This window comes from Propithecus coquereli, unplaced genomic scaffold (genome assembly GCF_000956105.1).
Source record: "Propithecus coquereli isolate 6110/MARCELLA unplaced genomic scaffold, Pcoq_1.0 Scaffold120, whole genome shotgun sequence".
In the NCBI taxonomy this organism is placed as follows: domain Eukaryota; kingdom Metazoa; phylum Chordata; class Mammalia; order Primates; family Indriidae; genus Propithecus; species Propithecus coquereli.
In genome coordinates, this window is record NW_012136081.1 from 6,092,081 (window position 1) to 6,109,070 (window position 16,990).

Genomic DNA, 16,990 nt, shown 5'->3' on the forward strand with positions numbered 1-16,990 from the left:
CCACACTCACACCCTCTCCCTGCTTGTCTCCCTGTCCCGCTGTCCTCGAGAGTCCCCCGGCTTGGGGGAGGGTACTGAGGGGCCGGTGGCACTTGTGGGGACAGAGGTGGCAGCTTTTGGATCCATTCTGCTGCTATAGCCAGAGCAGCCTATGGGGACACACCCCTCTCTACCACTGGAGGGGTTCAGAAAGGGGAAGTGACCTATCCAGCGTCCCCCAACCCAGCCCACATTCCCCACGTGCAGCCCTCCCTGGTGGGGCTCCCACAGTGAAGCGCAGACACCCCAGAAGGTCCATTCCCTCACCGCGTGGGTGGCCTGAGCTCCCATGCGATCCCACGGTGGGGGCAGGGTGGGCATGGCTGTCATCCAAAGAGCATGAACTTTGACATTTGATAAACTATGCAGCCTCTGGGGACTCAGTTTCCTCATCTTCACATAGTGAGTGCATACTTAGTCCAGGCTTGGCCGGGCAAGCGCCTGCAGGTAGCGCTAGTCGCGCTAGTCGTGCTAGTCGCATCAACAAGTATTTCTTGTTTTTTCTTCTCGCTATGTTGCCCAGGCTGGTCTTGAACTCCTGGCCTCAAGCAATCCTCCCATCTTAGACTGGTGCGTCACTGGGACTCCAGGCGTGAGTGAAGAGTGCCAGTGTTTCTTGCCTTGTCCCAGGTGCTATGCAGGGGGCTGTATGTGCAGTGTCACTTGAACACTCAACACTAGGAGATAGCAGTTATCATTGTTTGCCTTTTACACATGAGGAAAGTGAGGCTCAGAGATGTAGTGTGACTTGCCCAAGGTCACACAGGTGGTGAGAGTCAGAGCTGGGGTCTTCCTTCTGCCAAAATGCGTGCATACCTGCTCAGCGAGCAATGTAGCAATGCGGTTCTGTGCCTGCTCCCAGGCCACCCTGCTGGGCACCAGCTGCACTGGCTTTTGCCTTGTGGACAAAGGGAGGAAAATGAGGGTTGAGGAACTGCAGCCCAGTATTGGGGCCCTTGGACTTGGGGCAGGCAGGTGGCAGGGTGGTCCTACTCTGTCCTTGCCAGGAAAGCCTGGACATCACCTGAGGCTGAGCTAAGCCAGGTAGGGGTGGGGTGAGGAGAAGCCATGCTTCCGCTGCTACCCAGCTGGATGGAGGACTAATCATCGTAATAGTATGACTGGTAGAACGCTCTTTTTTTTTTTTTTTTTTTTTGTTGAGACAGAGTTTCACTCTTTTCCCCGGGCTAGAGTGCCGTGGCGTCATCCTAGCTCACAGCAACCTCAAACTCCTGTGCTCAAGCGATCCTCCTGCCTCAGCCTCCCGAGTAGCTGGGACTACAGGCATGCGCCACCATGCCCAGCTAATTTTTTCTATATATTTTTAGTTGTCCGATTAATTTCTTTCTATTTTTAGTAGAGATGGGGTCTCGCTCTTGCTCAGGCTGGTTTCAAACTCCTGAGCTCAAACAATCTGCCCGCCTCGGCCTCCCAGAGAGCTAGGGTAGAACGCTCCTGAGGCTGGGGTGGGAGCTGTCATCTCACTATCTGTAGGAGAAGACTGAGGCTCAGAAAGGGCAAGAGGGCCTTTCCCATGCAGGGACTTTGCAGGGAGTCCAAGTTTGGCCTCTGAGAGCCCAAAACAGTGCGGCATGGCAGGGGGCAGTGAAGGATGGAAACTGTGGGTCCTCCCTGATCCAAGGTGGGGCTACACATGCTCTGCCGCTCCTTTGTGTGCCCCCACTCGTGTCCACTCTGCATCCCCCACTCTGATGCAGGCTGACAGACGTTTCTGGATGCCATCCCAGCTTCAGTGCCCACACACTGAGTGCTCTCGGATGTGTTACGTCCCTTTCCGGGCCCCTTTCCAGGCGGGTTTGTAGGGAGCTTCTGGGTTTACTGAGTGTGGTTGTGCAGGTTGATCACTGCACAAAGGCACCTGGCTGAGAGGTCACTCCCCACTCTGCCACACCGTGCACTGCGGCAAGACTGCATGTTGCCTAAAGAGCAGTATCTTTCCCCAGCTGGTGCAAAGGTGCTGTGGAGCTGGCGCAGCCCTGCGGAGGAGGACCTCTGAGAATGTGTGCTCGAAAGTGTTCACGTGAGGAGGGAGGGAGCTTGTCCTCTTCTCCCCTGACCTGTCAGTTCAGGCTCCTGTGTAGAAGGTTGATAACGGAACCTGCAGAAGAGCTGCCCAGAAAACACTCCCCTCAGTAGGAAAAAGGCGATGCCTCAGCCCCAGCTGGAGGGGCCCCGCTGGAGACCACCTGCTCTCAGACTCTGTCCCCATGGTGAGCCACGGCCATTGTGCCCCCAGCCTCGCCCCAGCCTCATGACAGATTCTTGGCCAGGGCTGAGGCTGCTGCATTCTTGCGCTCCGATTCTCCCGGCAGAAGAGCTGAACCGTGGAGGGCAGGGAGCTTCCAAGTGGATCCCAGGGGCAAATCCCCGGCCACCCTACCTGCTACAGTGCCTGAGATTCCACCATCAGCCTCCTCCTCTAAGGCTAAAGCGTTGTCTAGAAGGCACGGAGCTCTGAATTCTCCCAGCGGCTCTGCCTCTGCTGTGGTCTTGGGCGGGGTACTGGGCCTGACTGAGCCTCCATCTCTCTAACAAGGCTATCAGGGCCACCTGCAGAGAAGGCTGAGAAAGGGTTTTATAAACTATGGGTAAGGGGATGATTATGAAGCTGCAGGTACCCTGTGGCGGGGGAGGAAGGAGGGAAGGAAGGCTCTGGAAGCTCTCTTTAACCACAGGAGTCCAGCCCCCGGCCCACACTCAGGGGGCTGGCACAGGAATGGCGGTGGGGTGGGGTGGGAGAAGGAGAGAGCACCCCCAGGAGGGCAGTCCAAGGTGGGTGCCCAGTGGGGAAGCTGGTTCACGGGCTGCAGTGGGGGCAGGGGTGAACCTTGGTCTGCCACGGACAGTGAGCTTTGCCAAGTTCCCTCCCCTCTGAGCCTCAGTTTCCCCCCAGGAAACTCCAGATACAAATGGATCCAATGTTCTCTCCTCAGGTGGTCGGCTCCTTGGGATTGGGATAGGTCTGCCCTGGACCCAGGGCCAGACCAGGCACATAGTAGGTGCCACATGAACATATGTAGGGTGAGTGCATTTCTGCAGCCTGTGGCCCTGTCACTAGAACATTCCAAGTCCAGACTCTGACATGGCCATGGCAATGCTCCAGCACAGCCGCTGGGCTGCGCAGATTGAACACTCCCCTGATGGTCCACCGCTGACCCGCGGCCTCCGATGCCCGCTCTCAGTGCTCCCTGCCGCATCCCTCACCCTCATCATACTGCGGAGCTGCCCAGGGAGGAAGGGACGGGGTGCCCGGGAACAGGCACTGTGGGGACACAGCCTGCATCGGAACCAGCCCTGTTGTCCTGGCCATGGTTCACGTTCCAGGCACCCCAGGCACCCACGGGGGCAATTAGTGAGTGTGGGAGGACGTTTCCATGGTGGCGGTCCCGAGGGGGTGCCTCTAGGGCTTGGGAGGGCAAGGGCCAGCGGGACCTTTCTCCTTTGTCCTGGGCACACTAGGCCTTTGTCCTTGCCTGGCTCTCTTTGACAGATGTGATCAGGACCACAGTGGGGGCAGACTTGGGTTAGAGTCCCCCACCCTGGGGAGTCCTGAACCAGCCTGGGGGGAGGGGAGGGAGGGGCCGGCATCCACTGGGGAGCCCTCCTCCCACAGGTGCGAGAGCCTCGCCTGTCCCCAAGAGGCTGGGCGAGGCAGCACTTGGCTCCTGTGGCTGGTAAACACCTTCCCCAGCAGCCAGTGGGCAGCCTGGGTGTGTCCCCAGGGTGGGACGGGACCAGGGCTGGGCCAGGAGAGGGCGGGGCCGGGAGGGGGTGGGTGAGGGGAAGAGGGGAAGGGGCCTGCCATCCAGGGTTGGTGGTGGAGGGCGTTAGATCCAATTCAATCCAGGCATCTGCTCAGTCAGACTTTATTCCAGGAGCTCTTTGGGGTCCCTCAGGCCAGCCAGCCGCCTCTCCATCCCGTTCCTTCGGTGCTGCTTGGGTGCGCGTGAGGGTCCGGGCACCAGGAAGGCTTCACGGGCAGGTAGCTGGCTTGGGTCCCCACAAGCCCCACTCTGGGATCTTCCTTCATCTTTGTGCCTGACACAGTCTGTAATATGGGGGGCTCCTCCCCCACTGCCCGGCCTGCTGGGAAGGGGCCGAGTCCCCAGACCCCAGCAGTAAAGTGCAGTGCCCACTTGCAGGGCTGGCATCAGCCATTCCGGAGATCAGGACGCTGAATCCATGGGACCCTCAGAAGCGGGTGTCCAGGAAGGAGGCAGAGCCTCGATGGGACCTGGGGGGACCTTCGATGGGGGGCCCCCGGGCCCGAGTCAGGAGCCCGTGGAAAGTCTTGCCGCGGGTCTGGGGTTTGCGCCGTGGTGGTCGGGGCTCCTCCGGGGGCTGCACCACAATTCGGGGCACCTCGGGCTTGGCGCCTCCTCGTGCCCGGGCCAGCTGCTGGGCCTCAAAGACAGCCTGGGCCCCCGCAAGGCGGGCCTGTGGCCGAGGGGGTGGCCCAGGCGCTGACTCGGGCAGCTGGGCCAGCTGGACCCTGATCTCCCGCTGCAGGTCCCGCTCAGACAGAGCCACACTGTGCACCTGTGGGGAGCAGCTGGTGCTGAGTTTGTCCGGACTTGGGGAGGGCGGGAGGTGGGGACAGGAAACTATGATGTCCCCATGGGGCGGGCAATACACAGCCCCAGGAAGTGGCTGAGGGCTGAGGGGCTGACACACAGCCTTGCTGGGGGAGCCACAGAAAGCCACTTGAGGCCTGGGGTTTTCATGTTTTCTGCAGCTCAGAGGACAGGAACTGAGCCCCAGTTCTCACTTTGGCTTCCCACTCTGGGACTCGGTTTCCCCCGCTGTGCAGCAGGGGCTGGGCCACTGCAGGGGGTAGGCAGGGGGCACCCACCTGGGACATGAAGACCTCCTCCTGCAGCTGGGTGGGCGGGATGGCTCGAAGGGCGCCGAGCGTCTCCAGGAGACCCGGGCAGGCCCCTCGCTGCTCTGCGGTGCCCAGCGCCAGGCGCACCAGCGTCAGCCCCACACGGAACAGCACTTTGGCACCTGCAGGCCGGGGGCTCACTCACCGGGAGGCCAGCCCTGCCCAGCCCCTCCTCAATTCCATACCCGAACCTGCCCCCAGCCATACTCCTGCCCCCTCCCCCAGCCCAAGCCAGGAGCAATGAGGGAAGAGGGGCTTGGACTCGGTGGGGCACAGGCCCTGCACCGGCCACATCGGTCTCAGGGCTCCTGACGACCTCACACCCAGCCTTCCGGGCCTCAGCTTCCTTGTTTCCATGAGGAAAGATCAGGTGGGTGCTCTTTAAGGCCTTTCGGCTTGGATCTGTGACACCCTGATTCTAGAAAGATTCTAGGCAGAATTTCTCACCCCTGAGCCAAAGCTTGTGCTTGTGTGTTTGCACACTCCCCACAGTGTGACCTTGAGCCAGTCCTGGAGCCTCGAAATCCCTTCCTGGCAACCTCTGATCTGCTGAGAGGAGCAGCTGGGGGACCAGTGAGGCCTAGTGACAACTGTGACTTGTGAAGGGACAACCTGATGTCCTCGTAGATATTCAAGGGAGCCCGCACAGGGCTCATCCTCAGGTGTAGCTGATCAGGCCCTGCCCAGGTCTGCCCAGCCCTGCCCTCAAGGTCCAAGGCTGGAGGGGAGGTGACCCATGGATGGCCACTTGGACCCCCGTGGCCAGAGCTCTAAGCCAGCTAGTGGTCTTCCCTGTGTGAGAGTGTGCGTGTGCGTGTGTGTTGGGGGGACGAGCTCAGGGGGTTGAAGCTGGCAAGCACACAGTAGGTGCTCAGTGAATGTATTGATTCATTTCTACCATCGTTTCAGGTGCAGCCTCTGGGTGTCACACAGAGAACAGAGCACAAGGGGGGTTGCTGGTGGGAGGCACTGAGTCAGGGCCCCGGAACCAGCTCGGGCCTGCCTGACTCCCCTCCTGCTCCTGGCCTGGCCCAGCGCCCCCTCTCTGGCTTTGCCACCGGACACCCTCCCTCCTGTGTCCCTCCGCTGTAGCCTGGCCCTGGAGACAGCAGCATTCCCGGCTCCAGGCCTCCAGAACACCCTACAAGTGTGCCTCCTCCATGGAGCAGCCAGGCAGCTTTAAAACAGCAGCCCCCTCTTGCCGCTCCCCTCATGCTCTCTGTCACATCCCTCGTTTTATTTTCCTCATGGCACTTATGACAATCTATAAATATCTTGTTAATTTGGTTACTGTCGCCTCCCATCCCCACCCGCACTAGAAGGAAGGTCTTGCTGGCTCAGGAGCTCCCTGTCGCCAGGGCTTGGCCTCCTACCAGGGCCCCAACCTGGCCCAGTCCCAGAGCTCAGGCCTCCCTGCTGTGACGACAAAGCCTCCCTGGCCCCACCCTGCCCCGGGCAGCAGCAGTCCTCCCTCTGGTGCTCCGCATCGCACTTCCGGGGCCAACACGTTCAGCACACCTGGCCCTGAGACGGAGGCCCCCAAAGAGCGGGGAGTGACGGTGGCAGAGCGGAGCGAGGCCCCACCATGTGCGCGCCAAGGCCCCGCCCCAGCTGCCGGCGCCCCGCTCACCCTCGCTGAGGAAGGCGTCCCAGACACGCAGCACCGTGGGGAAGGGCAGGGAGCGGGCGAAGAGGCACAGGAACCACTCGGGCAGGTAGAGCAGGGGTCCGACGCCCACCTGCTGCAGGTGCTTGTGCACACGCGGGAGCAGCCGCCGCAGCAGGGCCATGAACACCTCGGCGTCCAGCTGCACAGCCTCCTGTGGCCGTGTCCATGAGCTTGGAGGCCAATGTCACCCGGCGCCTCCACCCCGACCCCAGGCTTCTGCCCCCACCCCCATGCCAGGCCCCTTCCCTCTTTCCCCCAGCCCCCATCCCAGCCTCTCACCATGTGGGGCCCATAGTAGCCGGGGAGGTAGACCTCACAGATCTGCACCAGGCACCAGAAGGCCTCCTGGGGGGACGGGGCACAGGCCTGTAGTGCCCGCCAAGGAAGGGACCACGGAAGGGAAGGCAGGATGGGCAAAGGGTGGGGGGAGGGCCTGGGCACAGCCAGGCACAGCCAGGAGCCTGGCCCCTCCTAACCTGCCCAGTGACTGGGGGTACTTTCCAAAAGCCAGGGCCTGCTCGTGGGCTTAGGGGGTCAGAAGTCACAGGGATCAGGGTGTTGGATTTGAGGGCCACAGGGCTGGGGCTCACTGGGCAAGGGTTGGGAGGGTCCCAAAGTTCAAGTCCTGGGTTCCTGGGGTCATTGGGGTCAGGGGTCAGAGTCCCAGGGTTCAGAATCAGTAGTCTGGAGTCAAGGTGATGAGTATCCAGACTCCTTGACCACTGGGGGAAGGGTCGAGGTCAAGGTCCCAGGCTCCTGGAGTCAAGATCATGAGGCTCAAAGGTCACTGAGATTGGTAGTCATGAGGCTCTGGGTCACTAGGACAGGGTCCAGGAGTCAAAGATCCTAGGTCCCTGAAGCCAGAACTTTTGGGGGTGGGGATCGCTGGGGGCCTGGGGTTCAGGGTTCAGGGGCTCAGCTTCCTGGAGCAGGGTCCTGGTCGCTCACCTCTGGGGGCAGGTGCATGAGCAGCACAGCAGCCACAGGCCCCTGGGCCTGGCAGTAGCCCTGTTCTGGTCGATGCAGGGTGTAGGCCTTGAGTACCTGCAGGAGCCCCTGCTGCCTGTGCCAGAAGACCCCATCAGGGGCCAGTCCTCCCGGCACCCCTTCCCCACTCCCTGGTGGCCTCTGCCCAGGCCTCAGCTTCCCTGGGCCTCGCTGGGTCCCCTGAGATGCAAGACTGTAACACTAGGGTGGGGAGACTGGGCCCAAATGCCTGGGGCTTGTGGGGCTGGGGGTCCCTGGGCATCACTGGCTTCGTACCCATGGCCCTGGGGTGACACGAACATCTCGTGCAGAGGGAACTGACGATGCAGGTCCCTGCCGATGGTCTCCATCCACTGCGGGTCTCCCGGGGCCTCTGCCAGCTTCTGCGGGTGGGTGGGCAGGAAGGTGGGTGTCAGGGCTCAGTATAGTGAGGGGCTCTGGGAAGCGGAGGTGGGACCCCTGCCCACTCCCTCACCTGGTAGGTGCCAGGGCTGTTCTTCTGACACACATGGGCCCCACATAGCAGGGGCCAGCAGCGGGCCCGCAGGGCCGAGGGGATGCCTTTGCGACACTGCATCTTTACCTGTGGGGGATGCCGAGAAGCTCCCTTACGTCAGCCCTGCTGGCTCCTGTTGGCAGGCCCCGAGCACAGCTTAGCATCTGGCAGGGGCCACTCCGGGTGGCAGGGAGCAAAGGCGTGGGCCCGGGCAGAAGGAAATGGGCCAAGGAGGCCTGGGTGGGGCCACTCTCCCCCTCACCTTCTTGTACCGCCGGGACATGGTTTTCTCCCAGTGCGAGGTCATCTCTACCCACTTCATCTCCCGTTGGCGGATTAGGTCTGCAGGGGGGTGGCCTGGCCTGGTGGCACATGGCACAGATATCCAGGTGCTGGGCAGCCATTTTTACCTAAAGCCCATACCTGCCACCCTCCATGCTACCCAGGTGAGCCCAGTTCCTGGCCCTTGGGATCTCTGGGGAGCCCTGGGGAGCGACCTGTAACCCAGGAGCTGCCAATGGTTGTCATGGGGACAGGAAAGGATGTGGCTCCGATGTGGGCAGAAACAGGAGGGACTGAAGGAGTCTGAGTGGGTGTGTGTTGGGGGAGGGGCTGGTTGGCTGTCACCCAGGACAGGGACACAGACAATTCATAGAGCCCTGGACTAGAAGCCAGGAGTCCTAAGTTTGAGTCTGGTTCTGCCTCTGATTTGCTGTGTGACCTAGGGCAAGTTTCTGTCTGTATCTGGGCTTGTTTTCCTGTCTGTACCTTAGGGAGGAGAGGGGAGGAGATGTGGGTTCTTTGATTTAGATCTGGGATTCCTGGGCCCAAAATTTAAAGGGAAAGGAAATCCAGCCCCAGAAGTGGATGCAAACCCTTGGAAGTTGGGGGTCAGAAACATACAGAGACACCCCCCACCCCCCAGCCCTTCCTACCTTAAGATGCTGCCTGGAGCCTGAGGAGGGTGATACTGGCCGAGTCCCCAGCCCAGTCCCTACCACCAGACCCTTCCCGGGCCCCTGAAGTTGGGCCTCACACCAAAATTCAACCCTCAGACCCTATCCTTAGTCCCAGCATCCCGCCCTCCCCACCCCTGCCCCACTTACCCTGGCTCTGCTGAGCTGCCCCCAATGAAGCCATAGCGGTCAGCTTGGCGATACGGGCCGGGCCCACTCAGCTCTGAGTCAGACCCCAAAGAGCTGGAGTCATCCTGTAGCTCAGAAGGCTGCACCAGGTCCTCCCCCAGGGCCCGGGCCATGGTGCCCAGACTTTGGATGCCACAGGCTGAGAAACGTGGGGAGAACCAGTGTGAACGGCCACTCCTGGCCAGCTGGGGCCTGCATTCCCATCCAGCCAGTTCCCAGCCCCAAGCCTGGCTGTGGGGTCAGACGAGGGAGGCTTCAGGGTATCTCATCCAGCCCCCTACGTCTCCTCTTTTACTGGGGTGGAGGGCTAGACCCTGCAGTGACAGAAAGGCCAGGCCCAGCCCCCGTCCCACCAGCCGAGCTCACCTCCCCGCTGCACCTCACCTCCTCCTCTCACTTCCTCCTCACACACAGCTTCAGCAACCGGCCGGGGGCCCCTCCCAAGTAGGGGGGTCACCCTTTCCTCTGAGGCTCTTCCTGCCTGCCCCAGTGCCCCTGAGCCATGGGCTCCTCCCACCCTCCCATCCTCCCCTTGGGCGGCTGCGGGCTTCAGATCCTGTGCTGGGTGTGATGGGCCAAGGCCTGCCAGAGGTAGCGAGGCCAGGCCACCTTCAGTTTCCAGGATACTGGTGTGCAAAGCACCCAACTCAGAGTTTCAATAAGAATTATGGTTTATTTAAAACAATGTTTGCTCTTTACAAAGTCACACTTTTAACATGCACACAATGCAATATGATTACGCTACTCAAAAGGTAATTATGGGACTTATAAGAAAATACTAATTTAGCAATCCCCAAGGCAGTGTGGACCAAAATACACTCAGCCATCTGGGGACCACAGAGACCCAGGCGTCCCCCGGGAACTTGAGGCCCTGGTCTTGACAAGCCATTGCTATCTGTGACCCTCAGTGTCCTTTTCTGCACTTCGAAGACTTAATCTGTAGCGTTTGAGGAGACGGTCCTGTGCTCACACCACCATCTCACCCAGGGCAGAGATGAGAAGGACTATTTAGCCCTTGAAAGAGAAAAACAACTTCTATAGTACTTCCGGTCCCATATCCTGGGAGCGGGGCTGGGTGGCTCTCAAAAGGCGGAACCAGACTCAACCCCGCCCCGCCCAAACCCCGCCCACCAGCCACAATCAGGCCCGCCCCGTCGCCCGAGGCCCCGCCTCCCGGGACACCGCGGCAGCTGCCCTTCGCGTCCAGTGGAGGCGCTAGAGCGCGAAGGAGAGCGGGGCGGGCCCGGAGGCCGAGGAGGCGGGGCGGCGGGCCGGGGGCGACTGGGGCGGGCGGAAGGAGAGCCAGGCCGGAAGGAGGCTGCCGGCGGGCGGGAGGCAGGAGCGGGCCCGGAGCTGGTGGGCCGGAGCGGCGGCGCCGCCATGTCCGACAGCGAGAAGCTCAACCTGGACTCTATCATCGGGCGCCTGCTGGAAGGTTGGCCGGGGCGGGGAAGGTCCGCGCCTGCCGCGCCCTGGCCCCCTGCCCGGCCCGGAAGTGGCGCGCGGGCGGGCCTGCCCCGCCCGGGGCCAGCTTAGACTGGGCGGAGACGGGCCGCGAGGTCCCATGTCCACAGCCGCCCCCCCATTCACGGGCGCGCCCGAGAGGTCTGGGGCCCTCTCCGACACGGGAGCAGCCCCCTCTCCTGGGCCGGGGGCACACGGGTTGCCTGGCTCTTGGGTTGAGGAAGAAACCTGTGAAGCCTAGTCCTAGAAGGGGTCCTGCGCGGTGAGGTTTTGGGTGGCAGGCCCTGCCCGCTCTCGAGGGCCTTGAGGGTAGTCGGGGGTCTTCCCTTAGGAGGCTTGAGGCGGAGGTCCCGGAAGCCTCAGCAGCAACAGCTGCCTCAGGGCAAGGAGGGGCCCGGGACGCCCAGGCACCCCGAGTTGCCCATGGGGTCACCCGCGACGCCCACCCTCCTGCCTGAGGAGCCGGGGTCCTGACACCTCCATTCCACCCCTAGTGCAGGGCTCACGGCCTGGAAAGAATGTACAGCTGACAGAAAATGAGATCCGTGGTCTGTGCCTCAAATCCCGGGAGATTTTCCTGAGCCAGCCCATTCTTTTGGAGCTGGAGGCACCCCTCAAGATCTGCGGTGAGCCCCCTGCCCCGGCCCCTTTGGCTTCCTGAAAGTGGGATTGGCCCCCAAAGTTTCTGCTTTCCTCTTACTTTGAGCCCAGTCCTGGCTCTGGGCTCGAGTCTAGACTGTGCACCTAGCTTATGGGTCCCTGGGTCACAGGTGACATCCATGGCCAGTACTATGACCTTCTGAGGCTGTTCGAGTATGGCGGCTTCCCTCCGGAGAGCAACTACCTCTTCCTGGGGGACTATGTGGACCGGGGCAAGCAGTCTTTGGAGACTATCTGCCTGCTGCTGGCCTATAAGATCAAGTACCCTGAGAATTTCTTCCTGCTCCGTGGGAACCATGAGTGTGCCAGCATCAACCGCATCTACGGTTTCTACGATGAGTGTGAGTGGTCTGAGTGTCCAGAGCCTGCCCAGGTCCTGAACTGCACTTCCTGCTGTTCAGTGGGACCCTCACATTGGCCTGGCAGCAGCAACTTCAATATCTGAGATACCTGTTGGACCGTGAGCTCTGCGAGGGCAGAGCCCGGGTCAGTTCGTATGTCTGCCCTGCCCTCCCTGGCTGGCATGGGGTCTGGTGAATGGCTGCTGGCTGGAGGGCTGCCTATGTTCTAGTGCATTTCCCCAGGACCCTGCCTGGTGACAATCCCCTCCAGTACATTTGCTGCTTAAGCGCTCAGGATGCCTGTGTAGACTGGACTCTGCTGTCCAGAGGCTGAAATAAACCAGACCCAGTCTTGGCCTGGCCCTGCTCATGGGGTGGAGGTGGGTGCCAGCCTTGAGGTTGGTCCAGATTGGAACTTGGCTTCCTGTGGACGTCAGTGCTTTAGAACTCTTGGAAGGCTGGTAGATGGTAGGGGATTTGAGCCCTCCTTGCCTTACTTCTTCCAGCTGTGTCTGAATAGCCCCCAAAGTGCCCCGGAAGGCCCCGAGACCAGGCTGGGGGTGGGCGGGGGTAGGCAGGCCTTCCATGAGCTGCTCCTTCCCCTGGGCAGGTAAGAGACGCTACAACATCAAACTGTGGAAAACCTTCACTGACTGCTTCAACTGCCTGCCCATCGCAGCCATTGTAGATGAGAAGATCTTCTGCTGCCACGGAGGTGAGGGTGGCTGTGGGGCACACGCTGAGGGAAGGCCTAGGAAGGAGCCCTGGCCACATCCCTGGGCCTTGGAAGGAAGCTGTTAGCTGGAAGACACACTCCCAGTTGCCTGGAACAGCTCTCCCTTGGGTCTTTTCCTGGATGCCACTCCGTCCAGGAAGTTTCCCCCACACCCTGCTGCATCAGGCTGCACTCGCTTCCCTGTCGTGGCATTTGCCATCCTGCATGGAGTTTACTTGTCTCCTTTTACCGGGGAGCTCTCCGCTCCTTGAGGGCAGGGACGTCTTTGTGATTGTGTTTGGGAACTTGGAAAAGCCGAAGCGAAGGCGATGGACTTCTGCCTGCCTGGGCTCTTGGGAGCCCAGGAGAGGGGTGAAGGGGTGGTGGGAAGGGTAGGGCTGATTGGCAAATGCTTCCTGGAGGAGGGAGGTCCTTGTTTTGAGGCTTGTTGAGAAAGTGACCTGCCCCCGGTGCCCCTCAGGCCTGTCCCCAGACCTGCAATCCATGGAGCAGATACGGCGCATCATGCGGCCCACAGACGTGCCTGACCAGGGCCTGCTGTGTGACCTCCTGTGGTCTGACCCTGACAAAGATGTGCAGGGCTGGGGTGAGAACGACCGTGGTGTCTCCTTTACCTTCGGAGCCGAGGTGGTTGCCAAGTTCCTGCACAAGCACGACTTGGACCTCATCTGCCGAGCGCACCAGGTGGGCTGGCAGTCTCCGGTCTGGGCGGGGGTCGGGAAACACGCAGGCCTGTAGTTGCAGAACTAACTGCTCCCATCCTCGCCCAGGTGGTAGAAGATGGCTACGAGTTCTTTGCCAAACGGCAGCTGGTGACACTTTTCTCAGCTCCCAACTACTGTGGCGAGTTTGACAACGCTGGTGCCATGATGAGCGTGGATGAGACCCTCATGTGCTCCTTCCAGGTGGGTGTGGGGAAGGAAGGGGCTGGCGGCCCCGTGGCTGAGCCCCGTGAGCCTGACCGGCTTTGTCTCTTCTAGATCCTCAAGCCCGCCGACAAGAACAAGGGGAAATATGGGCAGTTCAGTGGCCTGAACCCCGGAGGCCGACCTATCACCCCACCCCGCAATTCCGCCAAAGCCAAGAAATAGCCCCCATGTGCTGCCCCTCTGCCCCAGATGATGGATTGATTGTACAGAAATCATGCTGCCATGGGGGGGTCACACCGGCCCCTTGGGCCCACCCATCGTGGGGAACCTGGAGCCTTGGTGTATTTTTCTTTTTTTTAATGAATCAATAGCAGCGTCCAATCCCCCAGGGCTCCCTCCTGCTTGTACCTGTGGTGGCTGCAAGCAGGAGCCTGGGGCCAAGGCTGCAGCTCAGGGCAATGGCAGGCCAGATTGTGGGTCTCCAGCATTGCTTGGCCTCAGGGCTGGCAGCCGGATCCTGGGGCAACCCATCTGGTCTCTTGAATAAAGGTCAAAGCTGGATTCTCACCATGGCCTCTGTGTCCCTTGTTCCAAACACTGGGCCTGGCAGCCCTTCTGCACAGAGCCGCTGGAGAGCACGGGCTTGCTGAGCCCCAGAGGCTCTTAGATTTCCAAGCCAGGGACAGAGTATTGGGAGTGCAAGAAAAATAGTCTGTGTCATCCACCAGGGGTCCCAGGGGTATGCGCAGGACTTGGGGAAGAAACAGGCATGACTGGCAGAAATGCATCAGCAGGGCCACGTTTTTTTCTTACAGAAGTGAGCCTGAGGAAGACAGGTTTCCAGCCCTGGCCAGGTGGTTTGAGTCTGGCCTAAGGCTCAGTGGTAAATAAGAGGTGAGGAACCTGCTGTCAGGTAGTAGCTCAAGGCCAGGTCTGGGAACAGACATGATTGATTGGTTGGGGGTGATAACAGGACCCAGGCCAGTCAGGGTGAGCCGGGCAGCTCCACGGGGCATGGTGGACAGCCAGGCAGGGCCTGTCAGAGGGAGCAGAACCACCAGCTCGGCTCCAGCAAGCCCACCTTTACGACCCTCCAGGGCCGGGGCTACGCCTAGTCCAGGGCCTCTGGACACAGACGACTTCAGGTTCTCAGTTCAGCCTTCACCCTCACTGTCTTCAGCCAGCACAGGGCTGGGGCCCTGGGGGGAGTGTACAGGGGCCAGGATGGAGCCAAAGAACAGCGAGCGGAACTGGAAAGAGAACAGAGAGTTCTGGAGGCTGCTCCTTTCTCACCTCCCATCCCCTGCCTCCACCTCCAGCCCCTACCTTCTTGGGTGGGGGAGTCCCAGGTACTGTACTGGGCTCAGCTTCGTCTTCCTCTTCTGAGTGGGGGTCAGGGCTATGGGAGCGCTGGCGGCCAGGTGACAGGGAAGTGGAGGGCAGCGCCCGGGAGCCCTCACTGCCTATGGTGGTTTCCATGGCCATCATGTAAGAGTCAATGTCATCATTTGCAAAGTCATCCAGGTGGGGTGTGCTGCAGGCAGAAACAGAGTACCAGTGAGGAAGAGGGAGAGAAGAGGGGTACAGACGCAGGGCCCCACCTGGGAGCGCTCGGAGGGGGCTCCGGGGCCTCATGACTGCTGGTGCTCTCATGGTTTTATTACTTCCTGATCTGGCCGGAGAGGAGAGGAGAGGATGCTGGGGTTAAGTGGTGGCTTCCCGGAGGGGGTGGGCCTGGAATCCCTTTGATCAGAGTTCAGGTAGGGGCCTAAGGGAGGCATCCTAGGGGCTAGTTTAGCTCAGCTTGGGGAAGGGAGCAGCCAGTCATGTGAGCTAGGCCACTTGGGGCCCAAGCTCCCACCTTCCCAGGGGACAGGAACTGGAGAGCACTGGCGCCCAGGGATAAGCTGGGCAGGGGGCCAGACCAAACTTCCTCTGCTTAAACTACACTGGGCCCCTCCTCCCCAACCCACCTGCCCTTCCAGCCACCTGCTTCCCCCACTCCAGGCAGCTCCCTGCCTCCCAGCAGCCCTTCCCCTCCTTGGCCTGGGAGGAGGCTGAGAGGGGAGGCCTCAGCCAGACAAGGAAGCCAGCAGGACCTCGGGGATGCTTCCCTAGGAGGGAGGGGTCTCAGTACAGCTGACCGTGAAGGCTGAGCCTGCAGGACTGGAAGCTGTGAGCCCAACAGGAAGAGTGTGCTGGGGGGAGGGGCAGAGGCTGCAGGCAGCAGGCTCAGGCTGGGGTGCACAGAGAGGAGGAGTGAGTGGGCAGGTGCCCTCACCTGTAATCCTGAAGCTGAGGCACTGGCCGATGGAGCTGCTGGGAGCCTAGGTCCTTGGAGTGGGGGTCAGTCTCTGAGAGTGTGGCTAAGACAAAGTGGCCGTCCAACACAGAGTCCTTGATGGTGAAGATGGCTGGTCTGGGCAGGGGACAGGGGCCCCAAGCTAGGTCATTCCACTGAGCTCCTGGCATCCCAGGGCCCTCCCCCTCCCTTGTCCCAAGACTGGGAATTACCTGCCTGGAGCATCAAAATGAATGCTAAGATTCAAGTTTGCTGACTCTGCAAAGCTCAGGAGCCCCTGGGAGGGAAGAGGCAGGGTGGTGAGGCCCCGGGCTGGGGAGGGAGGACAGAGCAGTGAGTGCATGGCGGGGAACCTCACCCGGAATTCCTTGAGGCAGAAAGTGACAGACACCCCTTCTTGGGCCTGCAACTGCTGGAAATCCTCCTCCCCAATGCTCATCTCAGTCATCATGGCCTTGACGGTGCTGTCTGTGGGGGCAGGAACAGGAGGAACCTAGGAACCTGGGCCCCACCCCTCCCATCCTCAGCTCTGCTGTCCCAGGCCACCCTGGCTCCTCACCTGCCTCCTCCTCCTCCTGGTAGCTGCGCAGGATGACCCTGCGGCCACGGCCAATACCCAGTGTCACTTCAGCCAGTGCAGGAGGGAAGGGCAGAACAGCCTCCCCCAGGACCCTGTGAGGGGGGCAGAGCATTACACAGAACTGGTCCTGCCTGGGGGCTCTGCTTCCAGAGGACCGGAGGCAGGGTGGTGGCCATGCACGTGCATAGGCCTAGCATGCCCTGGGAAGGCGAGGACAGAATGAGCAGGATGTGGTCCCTGCTCTGTCAGAAGTTCCCAAGGTGTGAGAGAGAAGGGATAAGGCAGACAAGAGGACAAGAACATAGCCCAGAGCAGGCAGTAGGGAGGATAGGCTGGCTGCACCTGGCCACGCAGAGGTGGGACTCCACACTCACGCCATCCCTACCAACCCAGCCTTCAGAAAGAGCCCTTACATTTTTGTCTTCTAAGGATACACACTGCTATAAAGAGAAAGTAACATCTGGAATTTGCCTCAAGTTAATTGCGGACAAGAGCTGGCATCTGCTTTTATACATATTTGAAACTATCCACGAGAAAAAGAAACAATTGCTCATTTAAAAAAAGAGAAAAAATAGGCCGGGCGTGGTGGCTCACGCCTGTAATCCTAGCACTCTGGGAGGCCAAGGCGGGAGGATCGCTTGAGGTCAGGCGTTCGAGACCAGCCTTAGCAAGAGCAAGACCCCGTCTCTACTAAAAATAGAAAGAAATTAGCCAGACAACTAAAAATATATAGAAAAAATTAGCCGGGCATGGTGGCGCATGCCTGTAGTCCCAGCTACTCAGGAGGCTAAGGCAG

General features: G+C 60.6%; 3 protein-coding genes across 3 annotated transcripts in view; 1 reads left to right on the top strand and 2 right to left on the bottom strand.

Moving 5' to 3' along the window:
• Nucleotides 1–3,910: 3,910 nt before the first annotated feature.
• TBC1D10C (TBC1 domain family, member 10C) lies at nucleotides 3,911–9,657 on the bottom strand. The gene is made up of 10 exons (XM_012665458.1): nucleotides 9,627–9,657; nucleotides 9,204–9,381; nucleotides 8,360–8,459; nucleotides 8,077–8,184; nucleotides 7,878–7,984; nucleotides 7,563–7,677; nucleotides 6,894–6,959; nucleotides 6,576–6,765; nucleotides 4,913–5,067; nucleotides 3,911–4,599 (listed from the first exon to the last, which is right to left on the bottom strand). Exons 2-10 carry the CDS (start codon nucleotides 9,353–9,355, stop codon nucleotides 4,252–4,254), a joined length of 1,341 nt encoding a protein of 446 aa, XP_012520912.1. The 5' UTR covers nucleotides 9,356–9,381; nucleotides 9,627–9,657; the 3' UTR covers nucleotides 3,911–4,251.
• Nucleotides 9,658–10,480: 823 nt separating this feature from the next.
• Nucleotides 10,481–13,879, top strand: PPP1CA (protein phosphatase 1, catalytic subunit, alpha isozyme). Its single transcript, XM_012665460.1, has 7 exons — nucleotides 10,481–10,677; nucleotides 11,201–11,332; nucleotides 11,477–11,707; nucleotides 12,318–12,422; nucleotides 12,904–13,127; nucleotides 13,214–13,348; nucleotides 13,424–13,879. Exons 1-7 carry the CDS (start codon nucleotides 10,623–10,625, stop codon nucleotides 13,532–13,534), a joined length of 993 nt encoding a protein of 330 aa, XP_012520914.1. The 5' UTR covers nucleotides 10,481–10,622; the 3' UTR covers nucleotides 13,535–13,879.
• Nucleotides 13,880–14,051: 172 nt separating this feature from the next.
• Nucleotides 14,052–16,990, bottom strand: part of RAD9A (RAD9 homolog A (S. pombe)) — a 5,799-nt gene continuing 2,860 nt past the window's right edge. The window contains exons 6-11 of the mRNA XM_012665459.1: nucleotides 16,174–16,286; nucleotides 15,973–16,082; nucleotides 15,827–15,891; nucleotides 15,594–15,731; nucleotides 14,639–14,846; nucleotides 14,052–14,562 (exon numbers count right to left, since the gene is read on the bottom strand). Of these exons, the coding sequence (XP_012520913.1) occupies nucleotides 14,467–14,562; nucleotides 14,639–14,846; nucleotides 15,594–15,731; nucleotides 15,827–15,891; nucleotides 15,973–16,082; nucleotides 16,174–16,286 (730 nt within the window). The 3' untranslated portion in view covers nucleotides 14,052–14,466. The remainder of the gene's footprint in view (nucleotides 14,563–14,638; nucleotides 14,847–15,593; nucleotides 15,732–15,826; nucleotides 15,892–15,972; nucleotides 16,083–16,173; nucleotides 16,287–16,990) is intronic.

Coding starts and splice junctions, on each gene's coding strand:
- PPP1CA (XM_012665460.1), top strand. CDS start 10,623: ATGTCCGACAGCGAGAAGCTCAACCTGGACTCTATCATCGGGCGCCTG. Junction 11,708..12,317: donor CTACGGTTTCTACGATGAGT/GTGAGTGGTCTG, acceptor TCCCCTGGGCAG/GTAAGAGACGCTACAACATC. Junction 13,349..13,423: donor CCCTCATGTGCTCCTTCCAG/GTGGGTGTGGGG, acceptor TGTCTCTTCTAG/ATCCTCAAGCCCGCCGACAA.
- TBC1D10C (XM_012665458.1), bottom strand. CDS start 9,355: ATGGCCCGGGCCCTGGGGGAGGACCTGGTGCAGCCTTCTGAGCTACAG. Junction 6,960..7,562: donor TCATGCACCTGCCCCCAGAG/GTGAGCGACCAG, acceptor CCGTCCCCCCAG/GAGGCCTTCTGGTGCCTGGT. Junction 4,600..4,912: donor AGGAGGTCTTCATGTCCCAG/GTGGGTGCCCCC, acceptor TGCTCCCCACAG/GTGCACAGTGTGGCTCTGTC.